The sequence below is a fragment of the Macaca mulatta genome, chromosome 12 (genome assembly GCF_049350105.2).
Source record: "Macaca mulatta isolate MMU2019108-1 chromosome 12, T2T-MMU8v2.0, whole genome shotgun sequence".
NCBI lineage: Eukaryota > Metazoa > Chordata > Mammalia > Primates > Cercopithecidae > Macaca > Macaca mulatta.
The window spans coordinates 76803670-76825303 of NC_133417.1; the positions used below are offsets into that span (position 1 = coordinate 76803670).

At 41.8% G+C, this 21634-nt stretch overlaps 1 protein-coding gene across 5 annotated transcripts in view; it reads right to left on the minus strand.

Moving 5' to 3' along the window:
- Positions 1-21065, minus strand: part of SLC25A12 (solute carrier family 25 member 12) — a 130093-nt gene extending 109028 nt beyond the window's left edge. For 3 of the 5 annotated variants that reach the window (XM_028830394.2, XM_077956125.1, XM_015110309.3), the window contains exons 1-2: positions 7373-7414; positions 6348-6401 (exon numbers count right to left, since the gene is read on the minus strand). In XM_028830394.2, coding sequence (XP_028686227.1) covers positions 6348-6401; positions 7373-7384 — 66 coding nt within the window. In that variant the 5' untranslated portion in view covers positions 7385-7414. 5 annotated transcript variants of the gene reach the window in all.
- Between the last annotated feature and the right edge of the window lie 569 nt (positions 21066-21634).

Below are 21634 nucleotides of genomic sequence, written 5' to 3' on the forward strand. Positions count from 1 at the left end.
AGAGAGGTTAAAAGAAGAAAGGGATAAATCAAAAAATGACAGTTGTAAGGGTGGTAATGGTAAAATCTTAGCTTGAACCGGTTGTAAAATTACAGCACAGCCTAACACATAAGAATTCATTTGTTGTACTCCAATTTCATGAACTTAGCAGAATGAAGGTGGGCAGAAAAAGGCAGACTCTTAGTGCATATTGTTGTTGTTGATGTGTTTTAACTAATAGAAACATAGCTCATCAAAACTTGAGAAGCAATGAACACCACAGGAAAAATGAACCTATTTCCCTATATTCAAAATAATAATGCTTTACTCTTACAAAGCCCCGCTTATGAACTCTCGCACCAATTCTCATATAATTTCACTAAACATAGATATATAGATAAGTCAGTTGCCAGTTTCTTTTCTTTTTTCCTTTTTTTTTTTTTTTTTTTTTGTTGAGACAAAGTCTTGCTCTGTCACTCATGCTGGAGTGGGTGATAACTCATTACAACCTCGAACTTCTGGGCTCAAGTGATCCTCTCATCTCAGCTTCCAGAGCAGCTAGGACTACAGGCATGTACCACCACACCCAGCTAAATATATATATATATACACACACACACTTTTTTTTTTTTTTTTTTGTAGCCATGGAATCTCGCTTTGCTGCCCAGGCTGGTCTTGAACTCCTGGCTTCAAGTGATCCTCCCACCTCAGCCTCCCAAAGCACTGGGATTACAGGTATGAGCTGCCGCACCCACCTGATATACCAGTACTTTCAAATAAGAATATACACATACACATTTTTTAATTTTTTTTTTTTTTTTTTTTTTTTTGAGACAGTGAGTCTCGCTCTGTCACCCAGGCTGGAGTGCAGTGCCACAATCTTGGCTCACTGAAACCTCCCTTCCTGGGTTTAAGCAATTCTCCTGCCTCAGCTTCTCTAGTAGCTGGGATTACAGGCGTGCGCCACCACACCTGGCTAATTTTTTATATTTTTTACAGAGACAAGTTTTCACCATGTTGCCCAGGCTGGTCTCGAACAAGTGATTCAACTGCCTCAGCCTTCCAAAGTGCTGGAATTACAGGTGTGAGGCACCGCACCTGGCCATTTTATTGTTTTACAAATGACTTTTGACCTATGACTCAAAAGTTTAATGAAATATTCTTATTTGAAAGTAGGAATTTTTACTATTTGTGAACTTAGACAGTTAATGCCACAGATCTATATTTTACAAAGAGTTTTCAACTGTATTCTAAAATTTAAAATTACATCTCTTTATAGTCTTTAAGTAGCTCAAATAATTCTAAACTCAAGTGACCCCAAAATCCTCCCCAAACTAAATCATACTAATAACAGAATAATCTACATTTTAACCTTTAATTACACCCTTTTTGTGAAACTCCTACTTTAAACTTTCATGGGACCATTCTCCCTATTTCTCCTCCTCCTCCTTCCCACTTCAATTGGAGATATCACTTTTAAATCAGCCCCTGATCCTCTGCCTTGCTTTATATTTTTAATTCTTTTAACTACAAGGAATTCATCTACCACCTGCACAAATTTGTATCTGTCCAAATCCAACTTTAACTTAGTGAGATACATTTGTTTAGAAACCAAACTAACCCCACCCCCCAAAAAAATTATCCAAATAGATGACTTATCAATTAACATCTATCCTAAAACTGACAGGTTCACTACTTCTTCCCTTACTTCCACATTTAATACCAAATTTGACAGATTCTTCCCTTATAAGTCGCTGGTACTCTCCTTGCTTTTCATTTCCCCAGTCATCAGCCACTGTAGGTCATTAATTCTCACAAGTATTATTTCAATAGCCTCTCAGCTGATCACCTAACCTACTTCCAATCTCTTCATACTTTATCCAACATATACAAAAAGCTGCCAAAATTCACCACTTCAATTTGCCTACTTGGAAACCCACAGTGGCTCCCTACTGTTTCAAATCCAAATTCCTTGGCTAACTATTCCAGACAGTTACACTGCAAAGAAACTTTTAAAATTTCATCACCTAAGTAACCAGATTTTTTTTAATTTCTTAACAAATACACCGCCATTATCCCCTGACATACCTCTGTCTTTCAAATGTCACCCCATTCAATATCCTACCAGTAGTATAAGGGTATGGGTTTGGGCTTTGGAATTGATTTGAATCTGGGCTCTACCACATAGTCTGAATTAATTGACATTAATTTAACCTCATCTATATTACAAGGATATTAAACCTGCTTCATAAAGTTGTTATGAAAACTAAAGTATCCTTAAAGCACTAGGCCAATCTCAAGCACACTCTAAATGATCAATAAATGTTAGCCATTGTCAATATTATTACACAGCCACTATGATGTAGGAAGCCAAACTGACTGCTCTACCACAGGTTAGTCTTTTGCCTTCACTATTCTTGATTCCCTCAACCACAGGCCATTGGAGATGGAATGGGCCTCAAAGAGCAGCTAGTCCAATCACTTGTCCATCAGCATTTAGGTCTTGGCTCTATTCTCTCTCTTGATATTTGACTTGGTGTCTGCTACTGAACAGTATTTGAAGGGGTGGCCTGCCCCTCCACACCTGTGGGCGTTTCTTGTTAGGTGGAATGAGAGGCTTGAGAAAAGAAATGAGACACAGAGACAAAGTATAGAGAAAGAAAAAGTGGGCCCAGGGGACCGGCGCTCAGCATACAGAGGACCCACGCCAGCACCGGTCTCTGAGTTCCCTCAGTATTTATTGATCATTATCTCTACCATCTTAGAAAAAGGGAAGTGACAGGATAATAAGATCATTATAGGGAGAAGGTTAGCAGTAAGACAGATGAATAAAGATCTCTGTGACATAAGTTTAAGGAAAAGTGCTGTGCCTTGATATGCATATGTAAACATCTCCATAAACCTTTTTAGTGCATAAAGAGCAGCATTGCACTAGCAAATCCCACCTTTTGCCCTAAGGTGGTTTTCTCCTTTCTCAGTAAACAGAACATACAATCGGGTTTTACACCAAGATGTTCCATTGCCCAGGGATGGGCAGGAGACAGATGCTTTTCTCTATCTCAACTGCCAAGAGGCCTTCTTTCCTCTTATACTAGTCCTCCTCAGCACAGACCCTTCACAGGTGTCAGGCTGGGGGACGCTCAGGTCTTTCCCTTCCCACGAGGCCATATTTCAGACTATCACATGGGAGGAAACCTTGGACAATACCTAGCTTTCCTAGGCAGAGGTCCCTGCGACCTTTGTGTCCCTGGGTACTTGAGATTAAGAGAATGGTGATGACTTTTCACAAGCATACTGCCTTCAGGCACTTGTTTAACAAAGCACATCCTGCACAGCCCCAAATCTGTTAAACCTTGAGTCACCACAGCACACGTCTCTTGCAAGGACAAGGTTGGGGGTAGGGTCACAGATTAATAGCATCTCAAATACAGAACAAAATGGAGTCTCTTATGTCTACTTCTTTCTATATAGACACAGTAACAGTCTGATATCTTTCTTTTCCCCACAGTATTGTATTGAATAAAAGTGCATGGTACACAGCAAATAACCCTTTTTAAATATTGGTTGGGTAAATATGTTAAGTGCTAAAGAAATACATGGTTGGCATGTATTTTTGTCTTCTATTATAGCTAAAATATTAATCAACTATATGCATCTATAAAACTGTTTCTAAACAGTACTGCAAAGCTTCAAACAACTCCAGTTTGAAGTATTCAAGCCAGGAATAAACATCTTTTACTTGGTAACTATCCTCAAATTGATCCAACTAGCAATACTGTATCGTGTGTGTGTGTGTGTGTGTGTGTGTGTGTGTGTGTGTGTGTGAGAGAGAGAGAGAGAGAGAGAGAGAGAGAGAGCACGAGAGAAAGAGAGAGAGAAACAAGGTCTTGCTCTGTTGCCCAGGCTGGAGTGCAGTGGTATGATCTTGGCTTACTGCAAACTCCACCTCCCAGAATCAAGCAATCCTCCTACCTCAGCCACCTGAGTAGCTGGGACCACAGGTGGATGCCACCAGGATTGGTGCCAATTTTTAAAATTTTTTGCAGAGATGAGGTCTCACTATATTGCTCACGTTGGTCTTGAACTCCTGGGTTCAAGTGATCCTCTGGCCTTGGCCTCCCAAAGTGCTGAGATTACAGGTGTGAGCCACTGCACTTAGCCTATATTGTTATCTTTCTTGCTGTTTTAGACCTTTCTGAAGGTGAGTATTTACATTCTATTGCTCTCTTATCTATCAATAATGCTTGGGTCAATGTTTCATACTTAGTGCTAAATAAGCAGTTACGAATTCCACAAATTTTCAATATAAAAATAAAGGCATCATCAAAATAATGTGTAAAAAGATAATAATAATATGTAAAACAGTAAATGAAAAGCTAAGATTTAAAAGTTGTCAAAGAAGCGGCAGAGGTTGCAGTGAGCCAAGATTGTGCCACTGCACTCCAGCCTGGGCGCCATCTCAAAAAATTAAAAATGAAAACACACACAGGGTTGGGCGCGGTGGCTCACACCTATAATCCCAGGACTTTGGGAGGCCAAGGCAGGTGCATCACGAGGTCAGGAGATCAAGACCACCCTGCCTAACACGGTGAAATCCCGTCCCTACTAAAAATACAAAAAATTAGCCGCGTGTGGTGGCACATGCCTATAGTCCCAGCTACTAGGGAGGCTGAGGCAAGAGAATTGTTTGAACCCCGGAGGTGGAAGTTGCAGTGAGCCGAGATCACGCCACTGCATTCCAACCTGGGTGACAGAGCAAGACTCCACGTCAAAAAATTTTTTTAAAGTTGTTAAAGAGCTAGGGACAGTCCTGGCCATTCTCCTCATACCTCTAACCCATCTCTACCCCCACTCAAAAACAAAAAACAAATCCATACAGAATCACAGTACGTTTTTTTCCCATAGAATTTTTAAAGCTAGAAAGACCTCAATTCCCATTCCCTTATGTACCACTGAGTCCCATATGAGAAGCTGAAACTCTGGAAGGCCAGATGATTAGCCTAAGGGTACAACAGCCAGATAAATGCAGGGCTGGGAATTAACTCCGTATTCCTAGGCAGTACTCAGATACCTAGACAGTATTCTTTTCACTACATCATACAGCATTTCAACTGATTTCTTCCACATCTACTTAGTCTAGAACATAAAATTAACTATATCACAAGAACTCTTCACAAAACAATTGAGTATAATCACATGGTATGGTGAATACTGATATATTTTTGGCTATTTTCAAGAATGCCTGCGAGGAATAAAGTCTTCAAATCATAAATGGACCATTTCTGTCATTATAATTACTTCTGTTCTGGAAAAAAATGCTTCCCTTATCAGATTTTATAACCTTTAAGATTCCTATTTTCACAAATTATTTTTCATAAACTACACATACGTATGGTCAACTATGCAGCATCTTCCCCAACAATAGCTTAAGAAAACCACATGTCTCGAAAACGTCATCTATTCCAGGCTCATCAGCATATGTTAGAATCTATTCCTAATATAGACTCACAGACTTTTGGAATGGGAAGGAACCTTGGAGATCACCTCTCATTTCACAGAGGAAAATAATACCCAGCAGGGACCTGCCCAAGGTCAATGTGTCTTCGTAAGAACCCACGTCCAGAATAGAAAGTTCTCAAAAGATTCAGAGAGAAACGCAGTATTTGGTGAAACACCTTAGCTTGCCTCCCTTTACATTTACTTCTTAAGTACAACTTCCAGCATAGGAAACTTTTGAAATTTAAGAAAAGCAAGCAAAACAAAAAACTAAACCAACCTTTTTTTTTTTCTTTTCTTTTTAAGTCTACAGCCAAGTCACTGATCCTAAAAGCTTAGAAGTTAAGGTAGACCATTGCAAGAATCTTAAGAGGTAACATTTTGTAACAAAATCCCCAAAGGCTTAAGGATACAATATAAGTAAGACACACAAATTAAGAATAGCCATAATATTCTTATCTGTCAAATTACGTGAAGGATAGCTCATAAGCAGGAGAACTTCGTAAACATGCAACTTTCAAGGAAGAGAATTTTAGTTATCATAACTATTAACCATACAAGAGTGCCAATACATTTTGAAATTTTATCTTGGTCTCTGTGCTTAAGCTGGAAATTATTTTTTTAATACATATCTTAAGTCATGTAAAAAAAAAAAAAAAAGCAGTAACTTGAGGAAAACCTTTTACCAACCCTTAATTAAAAGAAGGCCTTTAATCAAAACTTAATAAGAGAAGTATAAGCTATACTGTCCGGTCATGTTTGAAAGAATACATGAAAACTGAACATTCCTCAAAGTTAAGGCATGACTAGGACTAAGGACATGTATGTTTTTTGTTTTTGCAATGAAAGGCACACTCTGCAAGCCAATTTACCTGTAGAAATATGTTTCTTAACTCATGAGGATCCCCTCGCTTAGTTGTCTGCACCTGTAAGCAAAAAAGCAAAAAAAAAAAAAAAAAAAAAAAAAAAAAAAAAAAAAGCCAGTTAATGCTTCACCAGAGACCACACAATCTCTTCAGATTAGAGTTCACATGGCTAACAATCAATGCTCCTATCTTTTATCATTTAGTTTAAAACAAACTAAAAGCCCTAATTGCTGATAAGAACTGTCAAACTGGATAACTATGACTATAGGGCAGAAAAACAGGTGTGAATAGCCTAAGATACAGCAAATCTACCGGACAGTGCTTCCTCCGGACTGGAAAGGGAAGGCAATGAGGATCTTTTACTTTACTCCACATCTACTAGCAACACAGTTGTAACCACCCACCTTCAAATCAAGAAGCTAACAAGAGTGGATCAACAGGAAAGTTAAATCACCCAAATTAATCACTTGGCCTAGCAGCCTTTCTCCATGAAAAGCAAACCCAACATGTAATTATCTCCGCGTCCCTCTCCCCATCCAACCTAAAATATAAGAGCTGCTACAAATACAAATACTTTCGATAGCCTGCAATCTGCAACGCAAAAGCCAACCACTGCCCTCGGCCTTGAAGCCCCAAATTATTCAATACTTACTCCCTCCCCCACCGCAATTCACTGATACCCTGGCTATCCTCAGCTTTATTTCCCACTTCCTCCCACGCCCTTTCTGATGCCCTCCAACTCCGGGCTCACAATCCCATGCACCTAGGACAGGACATTACTCTTCCTTCACTGACCAGTGTTACCGTACGAGCCCCTTCAACTCACAATCCCTCCTCCTTCCCCTCCCCCAGCCGGGCATCCCCTCCTCCGGTCCAAGCCCCGCACAGCTCTCCCCGCAGCGAGCCGGAGCCCCAGGACAAGCTATCTAAGACCTAGGCAATGAATGAAATGGGAAGCAGTTGGGGGCTGCAGGCAGGGCGCTCAGAATGTCTCTTATGCAATAAAAGCAGCAGCAGAGAGTTGGAGTCACCTTGACCGCCATGCTGTGCTCGGAAGCCGGGGACGAGCGAGTGAGCGAGCAGGGCCGAGCTGTCAGGGCGCGCGCGCGCCGCCTCCCCGGCCGCGCCCGCCCTCCCTCTCGCCGTCGCCGCGCGCGTCCCTATGCAAATGAACTCGGGACGCGCCGCGTGCGGAGAGAGGCCCGGCGTCCAGGTCAGAAAGGCAGCTGGCCCCGGGCCCGCCGGCCGGCCGGGCGGAGGAGGGGGACGCGCCTCCCACGGGGAGGACAAGCGCGACCCGTGGGATCCTGACGCGCCGCGTGGTTGCCAGAGCTAGGTCGCCGCCAGGAAAGCCCCGGGTTTCCTAAGGCCTCTTAGTGGGTGTGGCTTTGGGCACCGACCAGCCAAAGTCGTTTTCCCCAAGGCTTTAAGGAACATTTGGGGCCTATATTGGGCAAGATTTCCACGGATCAAAGAGCACTTCCCATTAATAACAATGAATTAATGACAGCTGATGGCAAATACCGACAAAAAAAGATTGGGAACCACTCATCCTAGGGAAAACTTAAGTAAACATAACTTGAGACATATGCTCCTAAATTGGCATGGGATGAATACGCTGAATTTATTTTTGCTTTGCGTCCTATTATAACGGTTTATTAGTAGACTCACTCCACTTTCCTAATCACCCAAATCCTGTGTACAATGAGAAAAAACTCCATTTGTCTTTGACAGGGCTGGCAATGAATCGCTTGTCCATACATGAACAGAAAGTAATTCTCCATTGGATTTCTAGCCCTACCTAAGAAGTAGAAGTAGTAACTCTATCTGGAACCAAAACAATGTTTCTAAACCCGAGTCTTGCCAATATGACTGTATTAGACTACATATTGATTCAAACTTGTGTGGGTATCCATTATATGCCTGACATGGTCCTGCCTGTAAATAATGCAAATAACTTATAGCCCCCACCCTCTAGGGGCTTACAGATGGTCAATGTTTCTCCACAATCCCAATCACATGTGTATCGTGTGTATGTGTGTCTGTGTGTATGTCTGTGTGTGAGTCTCGCTCTGTCGCCCAGGCTGGAGTGTAGTGGCGCCATCTTGACTCACTGCAACCTCCACCTCCCAGGTTCAAGAGATTCTCCTGCCTTGGCTTCCCAATTACAGGCACCCGCCACGATGCCCAGTTAATTTTTTGTATTTTTAGTAGAGACAGGGTTTCACTATGTTGGCCAGGTTGGTCTCAAACTCCTGACCTCTGATGATCCGCTCACCTCGGCTCCCCAAAGTGCTGGGATTACAGGCGTGAGCCACCGCGCCCGACCCTATGTGTGTTTTCATTTTTAATTTTTTGAGATGGAGTCTTGCTTTGTGGCCCAGACTGGAGTGCAGTGGCGCTATCTTGGCTCACTGCAACCTCTACCTCCTGGCTTCAAGCGATTTTCCTGCCTTAGCCTCCAAAGTAGCTGGGATTACAGGTGCACACCACCATGCCCGGCTAATTTTGTATTTTTAGTAGCTATGGGGTTTCGCCCAAGCCACTTATAATTAGACACTATAAATGACACACTTTAGGGCTTCTCTATACTGTACAACTATTCTCCCTATATGAACATTTGCTGTCATTGAAATAAATTCTCGTTTTGGTGGAAATGGAAGAAAGGGGTATCAAATATCAGAAGAAATAGTTGTACTCCTGCTGTTATGTCTTTTCCTGAACTGTCTTCCTCATACTCTGACTCTAAATCCTATAAATTATGCGGTGGAGATGATGGTGATCTTATTTTTGGACCACAGCCTTCTTTATTCCCTTGGTGAAGCAATAACAAACAGTTTTCTTTTCAATGAATTTTGGAAGGAATTCATGGAATGAGCTGCTCTAAACATATACGGCTGTGAATACACTATCACTATACTTATTATGTATAACCTGGTATTTAGTAGGACACTGTATAATCAGATGGAGGATTGAACTAGATGAGCTTTAATGCTTCTTCAAACATTCTAATATCATGATTTAAAAGGAGCCAAATTTTAGTTAATAGACATTTATTGAGTGCCTTGCGTTTGTATAAAACGTGTTGCGGCCAGGTACAGTGGCTCACACCTGTAATCCCAGCACTTTGGGAGGCCAAGGCAGGCGGATCACAAGGTCAGGAGTTGGAAACCAGTCTGTCCAATATGCTGAAACCCTGTCTCTAGAAAAATACAAAAATTAGCCAGGTGTGGTTGCGAGCACCTGTAGTCCCAGCTACTCAGGAGGCTGAGACAGAAGACTCTCTTGAGGCCAGGCACGGTGGCTCACACCTGTAATCCTAGCACTTTGGGAGGCCAAGGCAGGTGGATTGCCTGAGCTCAGGAGTTCAAGACCAGCCTGGGCAACACAGTGAAACCCTGTCTCTACTAAAATACAAAAAAGTTAGCCAGGCGTGGCGGTGTGCCCCTGTAGTCCCAGCCACTTGGGAGGCTGAGGCAGGAGAATTGCTAGCACCCGGGAGGTGGAGGTTGAAATGAGCTGAGATAGTGCCACTGCACTCCAGCCTGGGCAACAGAGCGAGACTCCGTTCTCTGAAAAAAAAAAAGAAGAAGAAGAAGAAGAATCACTTGAACCCAGGAGGCAGAGGTTGCAGTGAGCCGAGATCACACCACTACACTACAGCCTGAGCGACAGAGCAAGACTCTGTCTCAAAAAACAAAAAACAAAAAAACTTGTGTTGCAGCTACAGGAAACATAAGAGAAATAGCATCATTCCCAAAGTAGAGAGAATATTTTACCGAGGCAAGTGCTACCATTCTTTTTTTTTTTTTTTTTTTTTTTTTTTTGAGATGTAGTTTCACTCTTGTTGCCCAGGCTGGAGTGCAATGGCATGATCTTGGCTCACCGCAACTTCCACCTCCTGAGTTCAAGCGATTCTCCTGCCTCAGCCTCCCGAGTAGCTGGGATTACGGGCATGTGCCACCATGCCTGGCTAATTTTGTATTTTTAGTAGAGATGGGGTTTCTCCATGTTGGTCAGGCTGGTCTCGAACTCCCGACCTCAGGTGATCTGCCCACCTCGGCCTCCCAAAGTGCTGGGATTGCAGGCGTGAGCCACAGCACCTGGCTTACTATTCATTTTTTAATGAATAATGTGAAATGAATGATACTGAAACCTGTTGTCCTGTGCCAGTGCCCAAGGCAGCTTTAGGTAATGAGGAAGTAAAGACTGTGTGGCTTGCCACATATTCTCACTCCAATCAGAAATATATAACTGGGAGAATAAACATCCTGCCAGGTCCCTCAGCTACCCACCCCTACTCTACCCCTGTGGATTTATTTGGATGATTTTTGTTTCCCTCCTACTTAGAGGTCAGTGAAGAGGAATACTTTGGACCTGATCCAAAGTAAAGAATAAAGTGTCACTTTAAAACTTGTGTGGGAGAAAAGCAAAGGTCCCAAAATAGCCAAAACAAATTTGAGAAGGAACAAAGTTGGAGGACTTAGACTACCTGGCTTCAAGACTTACTCTAAAGCTTAAGAAATTGCTACAGTGTAGTGCTGCTGGCTGGCATACAAATTGATAAACAGATCAATGGAACAGAATAGAGAGCCCAGAAATAGATCCAAAATTATAAAGTCATTGGACCTTTCTTTCTTTCTTTTTCTTTTTTCTTTCTTTCTTTTTTGTTTCTCTTTCTTTGCTTTTTCTCTCTCTCTCTCTCTCTTTGATTTTTCTTTTCTTTCTTTTCTGTTTTTTTTCTTTTTTTTTTTTTTTTTTTTTTTGACGGAGTCTCACTCTGTAGCCCAGGCTGGAGTGCAGTGGCCGGATCTCAGCTCACTGCAAGCTCCGCCTCCCGGGTTCACGCCATTCTCCGGCCTCAGCCTCCCGAGTAGCTGGGACTACAGGCGCTGCCACCTCGCCCGGCTATTTTTTGTATTTCTTAGTAGAGACGGGGTTTCACCGTGTTAGCCAGGATGGTCTCGATCTCCTGACCTCGTGATCCGCCCATCTCGGCCTCCCAAAGTGCTGGGATTACAGGCTTGAGCCACCGCGCCCGGCCTTGTTTTTTTTCTTTAAGACAGGGTCTCACTCTGTCACCCAGGCTGGAGTACAGTGGCATGATCATGGCTCACTGCAGCCCCAACCTCCTAGGCTCAAGCAATCCTCAGACTTAAGCCTCCTGAGTAGCTAGGATTATAGGCATGCACCACCATACCCAGCTAAATTTTTAATTTTTGTAGAGAAAGCGTCTCACTATGTTACCCAGGCTGTTCTTGAACTCCTAGGTTCAAGCAGTCCTCCTGCCTTGGCCTCCCAAAGTGCTGGGATTACAGGTGTGAGTCATCTTGCCTGGCCAAAGTCATTTGATTTCTAACAAAGTTGCCAAAGCAATTCAGTGGGGGCAAGGAATCTTTTCAACAAATGATGCTAGAATAACTAGATATCAGTGTGGGAAAATTAATGAACCTAAATCCCTACCTCACACCATATACTAAATTTGATTTGAGATGAATCATAGACCTAAATGCAAAAGCTGAAGTCATAAAGCCGCCCCCAACAGCTTTAAAAACAAAGGTTTTAGTGGGAAACATAAAAGAGTATCTTTGTGGCTAGGTGCCATGACATGTGCTTGGAGTCCTAGCTACTCAGGAGGCTGAGGCAGGAGGATCACTTGAGGCCAGGAGTTCAAGGCTGTAGTGATAATCATGGCTGTGAACAGCCACTGCACTCCAGCCTGGGCAACACAGTGAGACCCTGTCTCTCTAAAATATACATACATATAACGTATATAACATATATATTATATATATATACATATTTATAGAATAGAGAGATCTATCTTTGTAACTTGGAGGTAGGTAAAGTTTTCTTAATCAAAACCTAAAAAGCAATAACGATAAATTAAGAAATTGATAAATTAGATTTCACTAAAGGTAAAAATGTCTTTTCTTTTTTTTTTTTTTTTTTTTTTTTTTTTTTTTTTTTTTTTTGAGACTGAGTCTGGCTCTGTCGCCCAGGCTGGAGTGCAGTGGCCGGATCTCAGCTCACTGCAAGCTCCACCTCCCGGGTTTACGCCATTCTCCTGCCTCAGCCTCCGGAGTAGCTGGGACCACAGGCGCCCGCCACCTCGCCCGGCTAGTTTTTTGTATTTTTTAGTAGAGACGGGGTTTCACCGTGTTAGCCAGGATGGTCTCGATCTCCTGACCTTGTGATCCGCCCGTCTCAGCCTCCCAAAGTGCTGGGATTACAGGCTTGAGCCACCGTGCCCGGCTAAATGTCTTTTCCTCAAAATATAGCATTAAGAAAATGAATAGGCAAGGTATTAACTGGGAGAAAATATTAGCAAAACATATACACAATAAAGGACTAATATCCAGGATATATCCTAAATCTCAATGATATCAATGATAAAACAACCTAGTTCTAAAAATTGGCAAAAGACTGGAAAAGAACTTTACAAAATAAGATATACAAATGGTCAATGACACATGAAAAAGTGTACAACATCACTAGTCAGCAGGGAAATGCAAATTAAATCACAGTGAGAAGGTACTACTACACATCTACTAGAATAGCTAAAATTAAGGACTGAAAACACCAGATGCTGGCAAGGATATGGAGCAACCAGAGTGCTTATTCACTATAGTAGGCGTGTAAACTGGTATAATTATTTTGAGAAAAAGTCTAGCAGGTTCTTGTAAAACTAAACATACACCTACCTATGACCAAGCAATTCTATCTCCCAATATTTACCAAAGAGAAATGAAAATATATGTCTATTAAAAGACCTGTACAAGAATGTTCACAGCCACTTTATTCATAATAGCCCAAAACTGGAAATAAGCCCAAAACTGGAAATAACCCAGGTGTCCATCAATAGAAGACTAGATAAACTATGGTATATTTGGAGAATGGAATACTATTGAGAAATAAAATGGAGTAAACTGATGATACACACAACAACATGGACAAGTCTCAAAAGTATCATGCTAAGTGAAAGAAGCCTTGCATAGACTCATGTAGTACAAAAGAGCATATACCATATGATTCCGTTTATACAAAGTTCTAGAACCAGCAAAATAAATCACTGGTGAAAAAAAATTTGAGCCATGATTGCCAGAGAGTAACTGACTAGAAAGAGGAATAAGGGAACTATGTGAAGTGATAATAGTAGTATATGCCTTGCCTAGGGGCTTAGATAACAGGTGTATGCATTTTTCAGAACTTAGTGAATGTAAACATAAGGTTTGTACATTTAATTACAAATGTGTGTAAATTTCCTTCAAAAGGAAAAACAAGTTGAGCAAATATTGAACTCTAGCCCATGATATATTTAGGGGAGAGAATACTAGTATTTTAAATTTACTTTGAAATGCATTAAAGAAATAAGAAAGATTTACAGATGGATAGAGAAGTAGATGAATAGGAATATGATTTCTAACTGTGGCAGTGTATACAGGAGTTCACTGAAAAAAATTCTTGCAACTTTTCTAAATGTTCTAAAATTTTCATAATAAAAGGTCAGGGAAAATTTGTGTTGGTCTTTGTGTTTCTAAAGATGGCTATCCATGTATGCATGGATTCTGTTGTTTGGTCAGAAATTGTACTGGGACTTATTTCTTAACCACTAATAGGCCTCTGCATTGTTGGGGAGGAGGAGAAAGAACTGAAATTGCTTGACAAATAATATACTTCTTCTATGGGGAGGGGAATCTGTGAAAATTATATTGCATTGAGAAGGCTGGGCATAGTGGCTCATGCCTATAATCCCAGCACTTTGGGAGGCCAAGGCGGGCAGATCACTTGAATCCAGGAGTTCGAGACCAGCCTGGCCAACATGGTGAAATCCCATCTCTATTAAAAATATAAAAATTAGCCAGGCGTGGTGGTGCCCACCTATAATCCCAGCTACTCAGGAGGCCGAGAAAGGAGAATTGCTTGAACCCACAAGGCAGAGGTTGCAGTGAGCCGAGATTGTGCTACTGCACTCCAGCCTGGGCGACAGAGCGAGACTCTGTCTCCAAAAAAAATAAAAAAATAAAAAAATTAATTTTATATATATATCTATATAGCATCAAGAAATAAAATGTTTTCCTTAACATCAGAACTAATTATATGTCCTTGGAATCATGCACGTTTGGGTGTATATGTGTGTTCAGTCTAATAGTTATCCACAGGAAAACTAGAAAAAGAATGTGAAAGTATATTTGCATAACATACTGACAGGTACTTTGGAAAGAACCAGACTTGGAATCTAAAGCCTAACTTGGCACTCCTCTACTGAAATGCAACCAGGATGTAATTCTAGACTGAGAAACTCAGACTTAGGTGAGGAAGATCCTGCAATTGGTCATTGTGTCCTTGGATTGCCCTGTTGGGGGAAGGAGAACTAATCATAGGATGACACCAACTCTTTTGAGTAGGAGGTTTCTAAAAAGGGGAGGACAGGTTTGTACTCATTAAGGAAGAGAAGTCTACAGACCACAAGGCAAGTAAGCTAGGAATTGGAATATGCCCAGGAAGAAACTTCTCCTGAAGAATTATGTTAGAGAAGTAATGTAATATTGATCAGTATCAAATCGTATGAATCAGAAGGATAATTGGGAAGTTTAAGTTAGAAAGTTTTGGAGAAACAGTATGAAACAGCTAGACCTTAAGGAGAAACAGATCTTGTGAAGAGAGACAAGTCGAGGAGAGAAGTGGGTAGAATTATGGAATTCTTGACTCTAGTCAAGCCAATATAGACAATACATCATGGAGTAACTGATCTACGTAGTCTTGCCTGTACTATGCCTTGCTATCACTGCTTGAAAAGAAGAAGAAACAGTTGCTATTTGCTCACTCTCCTGTTACTTTGCTCTTCTGTCACCCTGAGTGAATGGGCTTGCCTGGATGGTTTGGGGTGAGGATAGGAAATAAAATAGGGAGTCAACAGTTATAATTCCTCTAATCATCCCCAACCCTTCAATAAAACACTATCTGTGAACAAGTGTTGTGTTGATGGCATGGAAGAAAAATCACAGTAATAGGAAGTATAACCTTCCTCGGTGAAGTGCTAACCCCTTCACTGAGATCCATGTGGCAGTAGCAGCAACATCATCTCATTAAAAACAGTAGGCTCAGCGTTCTACATGGATAACAGCACCTAAGTGAGTGTAAGCCAAGACCTAACAGAATGGTAATGAGGAGCATGGACCACAGAGAAGCAACTGCTCAGTAGATGAGACAAATCCTTCTTTGCCTTAAACATACTAAAGAACATTGCAGGGGGAGGCCGAGACGGGCGGATCACGAGGTCAGGAGATCGAGACCATCCTGGCTAACCCGGTGAAACCTCATCTCTACTAAAAAATACAAAAAACTAGCCAGGCGAGGCGGCAGGCGCCTGTAGTCCCAGCTACTCGGGAGGCTGAGGCAGGAGAATGGTGTGAACCCGGGAGGCGGAGCTTGCAGTGAGCTGAGATCTGGCCACTGCACTCCAGCCTGGGCGATAGAGTGAGACTCCGTCTCAAAAAAAAAAAAAAAAAAAGAACATTGCAGGGAGAGTGGGATGCTTCGTCATATGGAATTCTATATGGCTATGAAGTTCTACTCTATCTCCAAGACACTATATGTGCCTTCTTATTATTGATATCTGTAAGCAGGAAATATGCAGGGAACATAATCATCTAAAATGATTAAGTAACAATGCACATATGAGGATTCTTAATTGTGTGGTAAATTTATGCGAGAGAGGTTTAGACAAAGAAAAAAATCAATTTAAGCTGGATGGTAAACAAAAGGTTTCATGGAAACAATAACTCACCACTTCTTTAATTCAGCATTTTTCTGCATTCCTTCCAGGTCTTATTATTGTACCCTTCTTCCTTCATTCATACCCTCAGTCCTAACACTTATCTCAATGCCTGCTGTTAATCATGTAGGTATTAATTAAATGGTTTATTGATCATTCCTAGCCAGTTTCTCTACCAATAGCCAATTAGTCCCCTTATCTTTCCTAAGTGAAGGACGTTACTATTGCCCTTGTTGCTTGAGTCAAAAAGCTGAGTATCAGACTCTCCCTTGTTCCTCACATTCAAATAGCCACCCAGTCCCGCATTTTCCATTCCCTTCAGTACTTTTAAAATCTCTTCTCTTGGCCAGGCATGGTGGCTCATGCATGTAATCCCAGCACTTTGGGAGGCCAAGGCGGGTGGATTGCCTGAGCTCAGGATTCAAAACCAGCCTGGGCAACATGGTGAAACCCCTTCTCTACTAAAAATACAAAAAATTAGTTGGGTGTGGTGGCAGGCACCTGTAATCCCAGCTACTTGGGAGGCTGAGGCAGGAGAATTGCTTGAACCCGGGAGGCGGATGTTTTAGTGAGCTGAGATCCTGCCAGTGCATTCCAGCCTAGGTGACACAGCAAGACTGTCTCAAAAAAACAAACAAACAAACAAACTCTTCTTTTAATTATAATAGCCTTTATTGTGCCTTCTAATTCCTCTCTGTTTCCAGTTCTCCATTTTCTGCCTCCTGTCACTACCCTCAAATCCATTCTCCACAGTGCTACCAAGTGTTTGATCTAAAATAGAAATTTAATTTTGTCACTTGCCCATCCTTCACTGGCTCTCTACTGACTTCAATATAAAATCCAAACTTGGCCGGGCACGGTGGCTCACGCCTGTAATCCTAGCACTTTGGGAGGCCGAAGCGGGCGGATCACCTGAGGTCGAGAGTTCACGACCAGCCTGACCAATATGGAGAAACCCTGTCTATACTAAAAATACAAAATTAGTCGGGCATGGTGGTGCATGCCTGTAATCCCAGCTACTTGGGGGGCTTGAATTGCTTGAACCTAGGAGGTGGAGTTTGTGGTGAGCTGAGATCACGCCATTGCACTCCAGCCTGGCAACAAGAGTGAAACTCAGTCTCAAGAAAAAAAAAAAAAATCCAAACCCTTCTGTATGGTGAAGAGTGGGGGTTTCCTAATCTGGCCCCTTCTTCTTACTTATATCTTACTACTCCTGTACTTGTTCCTTTAGTCATAAGAATGTGAAGCTTTTGTGCTATTTCCTTTGCTAGGAATATTTTACTCTACATCTACTCCAATTGAGATACAGCTTAAGACGCTCCTCCTCCAGGCCGGGTGTGGTGGCTCATGCCTGTAATCCCAGCACTTTGGGAGGCCGAGGTGGGAGGATCACTAGGTCAGGAGATCGAGACCATCCTGGCTAACACGGTGAAACCCCATCTCAAAAAAAAAAATACAAAAATGAGCCTGGGCGACACAGCAAGACTCGTCTCAAAAAGAAAAAAATAAAATAAATAAATAAAAGAAGCTCCTCCTCCAGAAAACAATTCCTAGCCCCCTTTTCCCATTTAGGGTAGCCTCCCTCTGGGCACTAACTGTATCCTATGCATAGTATTTATCACACTTTGTTGTTGTTGTTTTTTGAGATGGAGTTTTGCTCTTGTTGCCTAGGCTGGAGTGCAATGGCACCATCTTGGCTCACTGCAACCTCTGCCTCCCAGGTTCAAGCGATTCTCCTGCCTCAGCCTCCCAACTAGCTGAGATTATAGGCATGTGCCACCACACCCAGGTAATTTTGTATTTTTAGTAGAGACAGGGTTTCTCCATGTTGGTCAGGCTGGTCTTGAACTCCTGACCTCAGGTGATCCACCCACCTCGGCCTCCCAAAGTGCTGGGATTACAGGCGTGAGCCACCGCACCTGGCCTAATTACACTGTTATAATTACCTCTTTTCTTATTATCATTTCCACTGGTGGCTTTCAAACTACTTTACTAACCCACACCTATATATTTAAAAAAAAAAAAAACATCTTTTTTTTTTACAACTCCAGTACATACCAAAATAAAAATTTCACAGAGCAGTACTGAACCTTAAAACATGCAACACACTCTGATATTTACTATTCCACACTATATTTCTTTATTCCTAATTTTGGTTTCAACACACTAAATTGATATGCGTGACCCTTTAGTGAGCCAAATTTACAGTTTAAAAATATTGCAATAGAATGTGAACTCACGTAGATTCTACAGCATGGTAGATGCTCAATGTAGGAATTGAAGAAAAAGATAAATATCTGTGTATCCCTAGCAATTAGTGCAAGGTAAGGTACAAAGCAGTGGTTAATAAAAATGTTTGAGAACAAAATAAACACAATTCTGGGATAGATCATCTCCATGAATCATATTCCCCCCCATCACTTTCCTTTTTAAGAATGAAGATTTCTTGGTCAAGTGCGGTGGCTCACACCTGTAATTCCAGCACTTTCGGAGGCCAAGGCGGGTTATTCACCTGAGGTCAGAAGTTCGAGACCAGCCTGGCCAACATGGCAAAACCCCGTCTCTACTAAAAATAACAAAAAAATTAGCTGGGTGTGGTGGCGCATGCCTGTAATCCCAGTGACTCAGGAGGCTGAGGCAGGAGAATCACTTGAACCCAGAAGGCGGAGGTTGCAGTGAGCTGAGATTGTGCCATCGCACTTCAACCTGGGCAACAAGAGCAAAACTCTGCCTCAAAATAAATAAATAAGTATTACAAGATATGAAGATGAAAATATAGACATGTAAAAACATATACAGAGACAGGCAAAACCAGAGAAAGAATAAAAATTGTTGTAAAGGGGATGATGAGATAGAGAGGCACGATTCTAAAAGCCAGCTGTTAGGTCTTCTTCCAAAAATGGCTTGATGTGGTAAAGTCACCAATGTCCAAGATATGGTCATCAGTTCTCTATGTCATAAATCATCTTGTAAATGGCCCAAATATCACTTAAGCTAAAGAAATTAACAAGATACTGATGAATAACCAATATTTATAACCAATATTGGTTATAAATAACCAATAGCTAATATTTATAGAGTACTTACTTTGTTTCAGGCACTATTCTAATCACTTTCTATGAATCTATCCACAAACAACTCCGAAGTAGGGTAATTTCATATCATTATCTCCATTTCAAAGGTGAGGAAACTGAGACTGTGAGATTAAGCAGCTTTCCCAAGGTTATAAAACTAATAAATGGTAATAAAGTTATAAAAAGAATAATAATGCAAACGTAGTGAAAAGTCTCTCAGAAAGTAGAGCAACACGCCAAGAAAGAGAGGGAAAGGATTTAAATACAAAGAACGAATTCAGGTGGCCAATAATTGAATTCTAAGAGGTCTGGGGAAAATAGAAATTTAGCATGATAGAAAAGAAATTATCAAATAAACAACACGAGAACTTTTCATATCCAAAAGATGAGTATTCAAAGTGTTCTCTGTGTACCCAAAACAATGAATAAGAAAGCCTCCATACCAAGGCACATTTTGAAATATCAGAACGTTGGAGATGAAAAAAAAAAAAAACAGGAGGAGGTGAAAGCAGCCTCTCTCATTATCTCACGAAATAATCCACTGGAGAAATTTTTTTTTGAGACGGAGTCTTGCTCTGTCTCCCAGGCTGGAATGTAGTGGCGTGATCTTGGCTCACTGCAACCTCCGCCTCCCGGGTTCAAGTGATTTTCCTGCCTCAGTCTCCCAAGTAGCTGGGACTACCAGTGCGCGCCACCATGCCCAGCTAATTTTTCTATTTTTAGTAGAAACGGCATTTCACCATATTGGTCAGGCTGTTCTTCAACTCCTGACTTCATGATCCACCAGCCTCGGCCTCCCAAAGTGCTGGGATTACAGGCATGAGCCACCACGCCTGGCCTCCACTAGAGAAATTTTTGCCTGTTTCCCCACAACCTTGGGCTCACAGATTTTGAGGCCCTAGTGTCCAAGGAAGAAATGCTTCCACCGAGAAACACCATCATGGGTCAGAGGAATTGGAAACTGAAACTGCCCCCTGGAGATTTTGGCCTTCTCCAGCTGCAAAACTAGAAGCAGAAAAGGGTCACCACAGCCAAGGGGTGATTAATCCCCAATATCAAGGAGAAATTGGGTTGTTACTATAAATGAGGCAAGGATGACCATGTCTGAATCCCAACTGAGGCAAATCGTAGAGACAGCCAATTCAACAGAAGTCAGTCCATGGTGCACTCAGACCATTTGGAAATTAGGGTTTGGGATACTGTACTAAAGAATAAAACATAGTCAAGGTGCTTACGGAAATGAGGGGACACAGAATGAGGGGTGGAAAAAGGAAGTTATGATTATCAACTTAGGCCTTATAACCACCCACAGAAGTGGGGTTCAACAGCAGCTTCATTTTACATTATTCTTCATCCTTATTCCACCTGTACCTTATACGAAGAGCATTGGCATTGGCTAACATTTCAAATTTCATCATCCTCTGATGATATGATAGGTGTGGGACTATGTGTGTTTACTGTGTTAGCAACACTGATTGCCACACAAGGGATGATATGTGAATTTCTTACAGGCAAGTGACACCTGTAAGACATTGGGGCTTGAATTGCCTTTACGGTATTCCACCTAGGCCTACTGACAGGAGACCACAGCAGCAAGAAGCCAGAGTTTCCTTGTCAGGAAATTGGTATAATGTGGAGGCCCCTGTAGGCTCTTTGAAGTAATTAAGAATGCATGCTATGCAAGAGGCAGTAAGAACACCGATGATCAATGTCAGCAGGAGAAGCAGAGATGACCAAAAGTGAATATAGTTAAGTAGCAAGATTCATTTCTTCTCTATTCCTACTTCTAACCCCTAACCTGGAGGAGTTAGCCTTGAAAAAAAAACAAAAAACAAAAAACAAAGAAATATCCTAGAACCAGACACCATCCCCCACCTGCCCCCAACCCCAATCTTAAGGAGCTTAGAAAGGGAGAATGCATAAAAAATTAACCATGATCTATTACACATTTCAGGTCCGTATGGCTACATGTCTGGCCCAGCAATGGGGAAGTTTTAAAACTAGTCCAAGTTTAAAACTCTGAAGTTTTAAACTAGTCCATGCTAGACTTTGAATAACTTAAAAGACCAGGAAGCTGGCCGGGCATGGTGGCTCATGCCTGTAATCCCAGCATTTTGGGAGGCCGAGGTGGGTGGATCATCTGAGGTCAGGAGTTTGAGACCAGCCTGGCCAACATGGTGAAACCCCATCTCTATTAAAAATACAAAAATCAGCCAGGTGTGGTGGCATGTGCCTGTAGTCCCAGCTATTCAGGAGGCAGAGGCAGGAGAATCACTTGAACCTGGGAGGTGGAGGTTGCAGTGAGCTGAGATTGTGCCACTGCATTTCAGCCTGGGTGACAGAATGAGCCTCCATCTCAAAAAAAAAAAAAAAAAAAAAAGACCGGAAAACTATGGAATCTGCCTGGGGGGAAAGGATATTCAACACAGTACTGAGGAAGC